The following is a 12,251-nucleotide window of genomic DNA, read 5'->3' as shown; positions in this document are numbered from 1 at the left end:
GTCAGGATAGACGAAATCACTTTCAAACCGAACTAATTGTAAATGAACAAGAAAGAATAAAAATAGGTGAGCATTCAAAAAATGAAGATATATTTAAAATTAAGTAGAGGACCTTCATAGATAAAAATGTACGAGAAAATACTTGGTGATCCTCCCTGTGGATTATCTACATTACTTTTTAAGATGTTTTTTTTGCTGGTATTATACCTACGAAATTAAGCAATTTCTCAAGCTATAGGTCTCTACTTAAGTAATCCATAGTAGTCCATTATTTCGAGAGGAAAATTGAGACTTACAATGTAATAGATATTGCGAATTGTTATAGTCATTAATCTCATTTTATTCCAGGCATGTGAACCTAGTTTTTGATTTTCCAGGGTTTCCAATAAATTTTTTTTTATCTTTTCCAGGCTTCTGGGACTAATTTTTTATATGTTTCATATATGCTAAGGTGTTTTGAAGTAAATGTTTATTCTCTTGTAGGCATTTGACGTATTTTTAATTTTTTTTTAATTATTTGCAGTATGTTCCATATCTTCCAGGCATTCGTCTAGAATTTTTGACCTTTCAGGGTTTGGAAATTTTTTTCTCGCATTTTACAGACTTTTGCAGTAGCTTCTGATGTATTCCAGGCAGTTGACGTCATTTTTACGTCTTCCAGACTCTTGAAATAACTGGGGGGTAATAATAAACTTCGTGGAATTCCTTGAATGATTTTCCAACTATGATTAAAGAAATCATTGATATTTTTGAAGTAGATGAAGAGATATTAAAGAATCTATCACAGAAGTGCCTTTACTTGATAAAATTATTCATCTCTTGTAAATCAACCAATATCTAAATCCTTGATGATTAAAATGTTATGATTCCTGATTCGTGAGATACCTTGAGCGATTTTTAAACTAGTATTGATGATATCATTGATAATTTTGAAGTAGGTGAGGAGATATTGAAAAATCTATCACAGAAGTGCCTTTACGTGATAAAATAATTCACCTGTTGTGAATCAACCAGTATCTAAATCCTTGGTGATCAAAATGTTATGATTCCTGATTCGTGAGATATCTTGAACGATTTTTAAACTAGTATTGATGAAATCATTGATAATTTTCAAGTACATGAGGAGATATTGAAATATTTCTCATAGGAGTGCCTTTACTCAAAAAGGTCATTCATCTTTTCTAAATCAACCAATAATTAAATACTTGGTGGTAAAATATTTTGATTCTGAAATAGTGGGATGCCTTGAATCATTTTTTAATCATATTTTAAAAAATCATTGATATCTCTACAGTAGATGAGGAGATATTGAAAAATCTATCACAGGAGTGCCTTTACTTCATAAAATCATTAATTTCTTGTAAATCAACCAATATCTAAATCCTTGCTGGTTAAAATGTTATGATTCTTGATTCGTGAGATGCCTTGAACGATTTTTAAACTAGTATTGATGAAATCATCGATAATTTTGAAGTTGGTCAGGAGATATTGAAAAACTTATCACAGGAGTGCCTTTACTTGATAAAATCATTCATTTCTTGTAAATCAACCAATATCTAAATCCTTGGAGATCAAAATGATATGATTCCTGATTCGTGAGATATCCTGAACGATTTTTAAACTGGTATTGATGAAATCCTTGATAATTTTGAAGTAGGTGAGGAGATATTGAAAAATTCTATCACAGGAGTGCCTTAACTTGATAAAATCATTCATCTCTTGTAAGTCAACCAGTATTTAAATCCTTGGTGATCAAAATGTTATGATTCTTGATTCGTGAGATACCTTAAACGAGTTTTAAACTAATATTAATCAAATCATTGATAATTTTGAAGTACATGAGGAGATATTGAAAGATTTCTCACAGGAGTGCCTTTACTGAATAAGGTCATTCATCTTTTGTAAATCAACCAATAATTAAATACTTGGTGGTAAAAATATTGTGATTCTGAAATAGTGGGATGCCTTGAAGCATTTTTTAATCATATTTTAAAAAATCATTGATATCTCTACAGTAGATGAGGAGATATTGAAAAATTTATCACAGGAGGGCCTTCATCATTCATCTCTTGTAAATCAACCAATATCTAAATCCTTGATGATCAAAATGTTATGATTCCTGATTCGTGAGATACATTGAACGATTTTTAAACTAGTATTGATGAAACTATTGATAATTTTGAAGTAGATGAGGAGATATTAAAGAATCTATCATAGGAGTGCCTGTACTTGATAAAATCATTCATCTCTTCATCAATATCTAAATACTTGGTGACCAAAATTATGTGATTCTCGATTCGTGCGATGCCTTGAATGATTTTTTAACTATGATAAAAGAAATCATTAATATTCTTGTAGCAGATGAGGAGATTTTAAGATTTGTATCATAAGTGCGCCTGTACTAAATAAAATCATTTAAGAACATCAAAATTAATTTATAATAACTACCAATTGAATATCTGACTTTTCAAATGCCTTTGAGTAGTATTAAGGCCCTAAGTTCATCTTTATCAGACGCTTAGTATACAAATTCAAAATTATAAAATTGAATCAATCAATTTATACGACAAATCTTATTTTACGCTTAAAGTATGTCATAAGTTATACTTAGAAGGGCAGTTGTACAGCTATCAAGACCGCACAAATGGGCTTTCAAAGGTTTTTTTCTTTTTTGAAATAAAAAATTCATTAATTTCTTTAGAAAATCCAATAGATATCCATAGGACGAAACAAAGATCATAGAAGTATACTTCTATAGGATCGTTAAACAAAATTGTCTCCTGGATCAATAACTGACTGATTAAAAAATTTGTAAATCCATGGTACGTCCTATATATTTAAGAGACATTTTTTGACTAGAGATGGACATCTTATGTAGGTATCTACAAAAAGTCCAATGTATTCTCAACAAAATGTATTCACTTGACTCAAGTAAACTAATTAAGTTATTTTCAAGGCCTTTGAGTTGTCCAAAGTTATTATCCATAGGGCGTTCATTTTTCATGCATTGACATTTCCACTTAGTTTGGGGCAATACTGGACAATAATTGCAATAGGGTGTATAGATTACAGCTAGATTTCTGTTTTATTTTGCCAATACATTTAGGTACAGTAAAAGCTCTTTATTCGCGTAGTATACAGTCACAAAATATAGCGCTTGTAACCTATGCTTTCTTATTACCACGCCAAAATACTGGCAGGTCGTCGTTGTTTTGACTTTTTAAAGCACGGGGATTTAACGATCAGTGGTTTACTAAGGCAATCACCAAATGCATTAGAACATAGCAGCAGTGTAACTCTATTCTTTGCTGCCTTAAATCCAGGGGCAGACTTTTCGCTTTTAGAAATAAATATTTTGTTTGGCATTCTCTTTCAAAACAGTTTTCAGGTTTGTATCCTCCATTAGCTACTAGGTTTGCAAATTCTTCTGGATATCCTTTTGCTGCAGCAATGTCTGCAGATGCAGCTTCTCCAATGATTTTAATGCTATGCAATGATTGGCTTACCTTAAATTTATTGAACCAACCTTCCAACGCTTGAAATCCTCCATCTATACCACCACTACTACCACCAGGTTCTTTTAAATGAGCGTAAAGACGCTTTGCCTTCTCCCGTATTATTGGACCACTCAGAGGCACCCTTTTTTGGTTGCGGTCTTCAATCCATAATGACAGCGCCACTTCCATTTTTTCTATTGCTGGATCACGAACAACTTTCGCTGACAGTAAATTTGAAGCTACAAGCTACAGACGAGCTTCTTTTATCTTCGGATTTTTTTATCGATCGTACAGTTGATTCGTTGACATTGAGTGAGCGTGATATCGATGCAAACGACTCTCCAAGGCGCAAACGATGAACCATTTCTATTTTTACTTCAAGCGGTAGCACAGATTTTTTTTCGCGTTAAAACTCGTTTTTCAATTTTTTGTAGTCAATTTAATGTAGTATTTTTCGTAAGTATTTTATGAAGTGACTATACTGGTCTTCGGACTTTTTTCATTTATATTATTATTTCATTCTGTATTCAACTCGTTTTTTTTATTCCTTTCTTTTCTTTCTTTCTTGGACTTGAAATTAATTATTATTTAACTCAATTAATCATGTGTTCGCTGGGGCTCTACCTCCAAAGTCTCAATGACACTCAATAACCTTTCGAACTACCTCTTTCTTTACGAGTTTCTGCTCTGCTGAAATGAAGTAGTAAAGCCTGGAATTTCACTATATTTAGCTTCTTAATAAGTGTTCGTTTGTTTTCAGACCTTCCTCGTTCGATTTGGCGGGTTCCACACTAGCCCAGATCGCGGGATACGCCGCCTCCACCGGCCAAATCCTGAATATCGGGGATGTGGGCGCGTGGCTCTGCGAGAAACACGGCGAGGGGGATGCGGAGACTGCGATGACGATCCTGTGTATGCCCATCATTAACGGACAAAGGACTCTTATAGGTCAGACTCTAATCATGTAATCACGTTTATTCAGGGTTACGTATGTATAAGCTTTTGTCGTCGTACGATTAAATCTGGTTATATGGGATTTGATTAGGTTAAGAGGGTAGTGAGTAATTACGGCTTGTCCTACTTGGGGGTTTTATAAAGAAACTGTTTTGACTGGAGTTTTCTGGAAGAAAGCAAATAATTAGCTTGACAAATGATTAGGGGTTTTCTTCCGGGTTTTTGGCATGAACGGCTTATTAATGACAAAAGCAGGCTGCAAGGGCCTGGAAAATTGCGAAATTTGCTTTAAATGCTGCAGCCAAAAAAAGGGAAAAATTTCATCAATTTACCCTAGATAAAGAGGCAAAGTTTTTGGGTTTTATAAGTCTTCAAATGCTTGGAACAATAAAAAACAGCTTAAGTCTTTTCTAGTTTTTTGGAAAAACAGGCCTGGAAAGAATTTTATTTTGGGAAAAGTAGACCAAATTCAATAGAACATTTATTAAGTTGTCCTTGGATCATGGATTCTTCCAGGCAGTTGTTTTTACTTCGCAAAAAATTCACTCATTTTCCGGGATAATTATTTAATTAAATACGTAAAACTGCTTAAAAGAATATTTTCTTTTTTCATTGATTTATTGAAAATAAGGTTTCTTTTCCAGACATTTGATGTAATTTATAATAACAATTAAATTATTTCCTGGATTTTTCCACATAGTAACTTTTCTTAAAAATCTGGGGGCAAATGAGACTCATTTTCCAAGATAATTATTAAGTAATTAAATACGTAAAACTGCCTGAAAAAACATTTTTCTTCCCAGGGATTTTTTGAAAATTAATTTTTTTCTTCCAGGCATTTTATAATCTTTGGGCAATTAAATTAAGTTTTGCATTTTTCCAGGCAGTTGTAGCTTGGTTTTTTAATTTCCAGATAACTAATAATTCAAGTTATGCTTGAAAAATTAACATTTTTACCGGATTTTTAAAAATTCCTAGGGAGAATAATTAAATTAATATTCCTTCCAAGCAATTAACCCATTAAATACCATTTTTTTCACAATATATTTCTAGGCAGTTTCAGATAGTAATTTTTATCCAGGAAAGTAAATTCTAATTTTTTTTTAATTTCTAGGCAGTTAATACTAGTTCAAGTTTAACTGCCTAAAAATTATTATCAACTGCCTTGAATTAATAAATCAGTTAATTACATTTCTTTCCAGGCAGTTAATTCATTTATTACCCATTTTGTCCTGGATACTTTTTCAAGCAGTTTCAGATAGTAACGGTAAAATTTAAATTTTGTCCAGATAATTAAATCCGGATTTTTTTAATTTTTAGGCAGTTATTAAATAAATCAAGTACTGCCTGGAAAAACAGGCCTGAAAGTGACTTGGAAAGAAAGAATTATTTTTTGGGAAAAGGAAGACCAAATTCCATAGAAAATTTATTAAGTCGTCCTTGGATTATGGATTCTTCCAGGCAGTTGTTTTTACTTAAAAAAAATCATTAATATCCGGGATAATTAGTTAATTAAATACGTAAAACTGCTTAAAAGAATATTTTCTTTTTTCATTGCGTATTGAAATAATAAGGCTTTTCTTCCACACAGTTGATGCAATTTATAATCATCGCACAATTAAATTAATTCTTGGATTTTTCCAGACAGTTGTAACATTTTTACTAGAATTTGGAGCCAAATGAGACTCATTTTCTGAGATAATTAAATAAACAAATACGTGAAAAATTGCCTGAAATAACATCTTTCTTTCCAGGCGTTTTTTGAAAATTAATTTTTTTCTTCCAGGCATTTTATAGTTATTGGGCAATTAAATTAAGTTTTGGTTTTTTCCAGGCAGTTGTAGCCTGATTTTTTAATTTCCTAGAGAGAATAATTAAATGTATATTCCTTCCAGGCAATTGACCCATTAAATACCATTTTTTTCACAATATATTTCTAGGCAGTTTCAGACAGTAATTTTTATCCAAGAAAAGGAATTCTAATTTTTTTAATTTATAGGCAGCTAATTCTAGTTCAAGTACTACTAGGAAAAATTTTACACTTGGTTTAACTGCCTAGAAATTATTATCAACTGCCTGGAATTAATAAATAAGTTAATAAAATTTCTTTTTACGCAGTTCATTCATTTAATACACATTTTGTCCAGAACATTTTTTCAAGCAGCAATTTTTTCGAGACAATTAAATTTAGATTTTTTAAATTTCTAGGTAGTTAATAAATAAATCAAGTACTGCTTGGAAAAATTTGACATTTGCTTTAACTGGCTATAATTAATTTTCAACTGCCTGGAATAAAAGAAATAATTAAATTAAATTTCCTTCCAGGCAGTTGGTCTATTAAAAACCCATTTTGTCTAGGCTTTTTTCTTACGCAGTTCCAAACAGTAAATGTAAAAATTTAATTTTTTTCATGAAATTGAATTTTGATTTTTTATCCCAAGCAGTTCTTGTCCTAAACCTGGATGAAATATTAACTAAAAATTTTTTCCAGAAAATTAAGTCTGTTTTTTTTAAATCGATTCTTTGCATGCATTAAAAGGACACTTTATAGCCTTACACATAGACCTCTACTACCTGGAAATAAATAAAATTTTCCTTTTCTGCCTGGAATAAAATTTATCAATTTACAAGAGCGAGAGCAGTTGCTTGGAAAATTTAAACCGCAGTAAAAATTAGTGAGGGAACTACCTGGAAGAGAAAAATGTATGCTTAGGAAAATGATAAATTGCCTAAAAGCTTCAATATTTGTAGTAACCAATAAAACTGCCTAGAAGGAAAAATCTATTTTTCATTTTTTGGATGTCATTTAACGCCTTATAACGGAGTTTAATAGGCTAGGGTCAATTATAAAATCTCAAACAGTTGCTATAAGTTATACATAGATAAAACTTAAATTAGTATTTCTACTGAGCCTATAACTTTTTGGTCTTCATCTAGAACTTCAGGTGAAATGTATGACCATATGTTATCAAATTTGTACTTGGAAGTTGAGCTTTAATCAATAAAACCTGCTGCGGTGTACTAATGTGCTTTAACTGCCTAGGAATTGTTATCTACTCTCCGGATTTTTAAAAAAATCCTAGGGAGAATAATTAAATTAATATTCCTTCCAGGCAATTAACCCATTAAATACCATTTTTTTCACAATAAGTTTGAAACAGTAATCTTTATCCAGAAAAATGCATTCTAATTTTTTTTAATTTCTAGGCAGTTAATACTAGTTCAAGTTTAACTGCCTAAAAATTATTATTAACTGCCTTTAATTAATAAATAAGTTAATCACATTTCTTTCCAGGCATTTAATTTAATAAATACCAATTTTGTCCAGGATACTTTTTCAAGCAGTTTCGGCTGGTAATGGTGAAATTTAACTTTTTTCCAGATAATTAAATCCGGTTTTTTTAAATTTTTAGGCAGTTAATAAATAAATCAAGTACTGCCTGGAAAATTTCAAAATTTGCTTTAAATACTGCAGCCAAAAAAAGGGAAAAATTTCATCAATTTACCCTAAGTAAAGAGGCATAGTTTTTGGGTTTTATAAGTCTTTAAATGCCTGGAACATTTAAAAACAGCTTAACCCTTTTCTAGTTTTTTGGAAAAGTAGACCTGGAAGTGACCTGGAAAGGAGAATTATTATTTAGGAAAAGTATATTCCATAGAAAATGTATGTATCATCCTTGGATCATGGATTCTTCCAGGCAGTTGTTGTTACTTCAAAAAAAAAATTCATTAATTTTCCGGGATAATTAGTTAAAGAAATACGTACAACTGCTTAAAAGAATATTTTCTTTTTTCATTGATTTATTGAAATAATAAGGCTTTTCTTCAATATAATTATTAAGTAACTAAATTTGTAAAACTGCCTGAAAAAACATCTTTCTTTCAAGGGATTTTTTGAAAATTAATTTTTTTCTTCCAGGCATTTTATAGTTATTGGGCAATTAAATTAAGTTTTGGTTTTTTCCAGGCAGTTGTAGCCTGATTTTTTAATTTCCTAGAGAGAATAATTAAATGTATATTCCTTCCAGGCAATTGACCCATTAAATACCATTTTTTTTACAATATATTTTTAGGCAGTTTCAGACAGTAATTTTTATCCAAGAAAAGGAATTCTAATTTTTTTAATTTATAGGCAGCTAATTCTAGTTCAAGTACTACTTGGAAAAATTTTACACTTGGTTTAACTGTCTAGAAATTATTATCAACTGCCTGGAATTAATAAATAATTTAATTAAATTTCTTTTTAGGCAGTTAATTCATTTAATACCCATTTTGTCAGAATATTTTTTCAAGCAGCAATTTTTTCGAGACAATTAAATCCAGATTTTTTAAATTTCCAGGCAGTTAATAAATAAATATCAAGTACCACCTGGAAACATTTCACATTTACTTTAACTGCCTAGAATTAATTTTCAACTGCCTGGAATTAAAGGAAAAATTAAATTAGATTTCCTTCCAGGCAGTTGGTCCATTAAAAGCCCATTTTGTCCAGGCTTTTTTTTCAGGCAGTTCTAGATAGTAAATGTCAAATTTAATTTATTTCATGGAGTTCTTGTCCAAAATCTGGATGAAATATTAATTTAAATATTAAGATTTTTTCCAGAAAATTGAGTCTAGTCTAGTTTTTTTTAAATCGATTCTTTGCATGCATTAAAAGAATACTTTATAGCCTTAGAACATTGAAAGGCCATTGAAAAGGGTTTCAATGTTTTGCAAGTTTATAGTCTTAGAAATAGGCCTCTACTACCTGGAAATAAATAAAATTTACCTTTACTGCCTGGAATAAAAAACAATTTACAAGAGTGAAAGAGAGAGAGAGAGCAATTGCATGGAAAAATAAAACTGCACTAAAACTTAGTGAAAGAACTACCTGGAAGAAAATTTTATGCTTAGAAAAATTATAAATTGCCTAAAAGCTGGAATATTTGGGTTAATTTTTTTTGGACAAAGGGACCTGGACCTTACGGCTAAAGAGTAACCAATAAAACTGCTTGGAAGGAAAAATCTATTTTTCATTTTTGAAAAACTCACTTCAATGTCCTGGCCATGACTGGATAAAAAGGATGTTTTACAGAGATCTATCTACTATCCAATTTTTCTATTAATGACCAAAGTAATATCTGGATACGAAAAGATGGTTTATCGCCTTATCAGCATCTACCTCTTTGCTTGTACCTCCATATAATGACAATAGTAAAAATTGCTGGTTTCCAAGCTGGTATTTTTCTGAGTTTTTGTTAACATTAAACTTTCTAAAATAAGGCAAGTCGTGAATACCATATAACGGAGTTTAAAAGGCTACGGTCATTCATCAATTCTCAAACAGTTGCTATAAGTTAAACGTACATAAAATTCAAAATAGTAATTTTACTGACCCTAATAACTTTCTGGTGTTCATCTAGAATTCCAGGTGAAATATATGACCATAAGTTATCAAATTTGCACTTGGAAGTTGAGCTTTAATCAATAAAACCTGCCGCGGTGTACTTTTAATAATTCAATTTACACTTCGTTTAGGTGTGGCCCAATTAATAAATAAAGAAAACGGAGCTCCGTTCACCGACTGCGATGTATCCCTGTTCGAGGCTTTTGCGATATTTTGCGGTTTGGGCATCCACAACACGCAAATGTACGAGAACGCCTGCAAACTTATGGCGAAACAGAAGGTCGCTCTGGAGTGTCTGTCGTACCATGCTACAGCCAGCAATGATGCCACAACGAGGCTGTTGAAAGAGGAAATTCCTTCAGCTGAGAGATTCAATCTGTACAGGTGGGTTCAATTTAAATCTGATCGTGATCGGTGAAATAGATTTAAGGAGTGACTAAGAACATTAAGGTTCACCAAGATAGACCGATTAATATTTATGTCCTGTTGCAACACCACATAACAGTGATAATACAGTAATATTATTCTTCAATTATATTATTTACATATCATTTTACTATCAATCCTTTCTTCTATATCGGTTAGTAGTAATAGATAGAATGCAATTTTTCTATTACTTTAAAGTTTCAATTTTCCCTTCCATTTTTTTCCTCTTTTCATTATTAAATAACACCAAAGAACTGCTCTGTATTAAACCAGTATTGCAACTGGCTAAATAAAATTGCTTGTCCTGGTCTATAAATTCTGAAAAAGCGTCATAAACGTCAACGAAAAAGTAGACACAATATTAATTTCGCGTTATCCAAACAGTGAAAAAAATCCTCTTTTTCCACATTCCAGTTTCACATTTATCGATTTCGATTTGTCAGACGACGAAACTTGTAAAGCAACGATCCGAATGTTCCTGGAATGCAATTTGGTCCAGCAATTCCACATCCCTTACGAGGTAAGCAAGCGTCGCCTTTATAAGAAAGAATATATCGATAAAAAATCCGCTGAATTTGAAACTGAGAGAAAAAGTGATGATATTTTAGGTGTTGTGCAGGTGGGTGTTGAGCGTTAAGAAAAACTACCGGCCGGTCAAGTATCATAATTGGAGACACGCCCTTAATGTCGCGCAGACCATGTTCGCCATGTTTAAAACTGGAAAAATGGAAAGGTAAGCATAGTTTTTTTTTGGTTTGATGCTCGTGGTGTCCCGATGATGCCTAAAATAGCCGAAACCTGTGGTGGTGATTCAGATCTTTAGGCCAAGCATTAATGGTTTGTTGGTCTCAGATATCACAGCAGTTTCAGACAATTTTTGATGTTTTTAATAGGTTTTGTATAGAGCGGTTCCTGATGATGAATTTGAGGGTAAAAACGTGATTTTTGGTTAGGAATTTGAGCAGTTAGGGCAATTTTGGCTTGGTCCCTAAATATAGTAATATTTTTTATTGTACCAGAAATATGAATAAATTACTCCAAGGCTGTTAATGTTTCTTTTCCAAAAATAGCAAATTCGATTTTTATATTTTTTTTTTATTTTTCAACTGCCTGGAATAGTTTAAATCTGCTTTAATTACCCGGAAATTAATTTTTATTATTTGTTGGAGTTGGAAAAACTAAAGCCTGGATAAATCAATTTGTTTTTCCAGGCAGTTAATCCAGTAAAAACCTAAATAATGTCATTTCAATGGATCTATATTTTTATAATTTTTTTAGGCATCTTAAGCTTGTTTTGGTCATTTCTAGGCTTTGTTAAGGGGTCCTTTCCCCAAATTTGGATAAAACCTTAATCACCTTTAAGTATTTTTTAATTTGAAGGTGAAAATGTAATTTAAAAAATAATTTTTAATATTTCCTTTTATACCCGGAACTTAAATTTATCCCAATTACTCTATAAGTAACCCTAAACAGCGAGTTTGTATAGAGGGGTTCCTGATGATGAATTAGAGGGTAAAAACGTGATTTTTGGTTAGAAATTTGAGCAGTTAGAGCAATTTTGGCTTGGTCCCTAAGTATAGTAATATATTTTTTTAATATACCAGAAATATGAATAAATTACTCTAAGGCTGTTAATGTTTCTTTTCCAAAAATCTGCAAGAAAGGTATTTTATTTATTCAGGAAAGTAGCTTTTAGCAAATTCAGTTTTTTTGATTTTTCAGGCATTTGAAGAAAATAACTATTTTCTTCCAGGCAGTTGATACAATTCATAATTGTAAATAAACAGTTCAACTGCCTGGAATAGTTTAAATCTGCTTTAATTGCCTGGAAATTAATTTATATTATTTCTTGGAATTAGGAAAACTTAAGCATGGATCAATTAATTTGTTTTTCCAGGCAGTGTCAGTCTATTTTGGTGATTTATAGGGTCATTTTCCAAAATCTGGATAAAACCTTAATCACCTTTAAGTATTTTTTAATTTGAAGG

At 31.3% G+C, this 12,251-nt stretch overlaps 1 protein-coding gene across 1 annotated transcript in view; it reads left to right on the top strand.

Moving 5' to 3' along the window:
* The window catches only part of LOC126749715 (cGMP-specific 3',5'-cyclic phosphodiesterase-like), a gene marked incomplete at its 5' end in the record, with an annotated part of 44,462 nt that overhangs the window by 18,598 nt on the left and 13,613 nt on the right, over positions 1 to 12,251 (top strand). Inside the window, 4 exon segments of the mRNA XM_050459400.1 lie at positions 4,258 to 4,445; positions 9,969 to 10,221; positions 10,678 to 10,783; positions 10,872 to 10,996. Coding sequence (XP_050315357.1) covers positions 4,258 to 4,445; positions 9,969 to 10,221; positions 10,678 to 10,783; positions 10,872 to 10,996 — 672 coding nt within the window.

The sequence above is a fragment of the Anthonomus grandis genome, unplaced genomic scaffold (genome assembly GCF_022605725.1).
Source record: "Anthonomus grandis grandis unplaced genomic scaffold, icAntGran1.3 ctg00000527.1, whole genome shotgun sequence".
Classification (NCBI taxonomy): Eukaryota; Metazoa; Arthropoda; class Insecta; order Coleoptera; family Curculionidae; genus Anthonomus; species Anthonomus grandis.
This window is presented reverse-complemented; position numbering and strand designations above follow the sequence as displayed.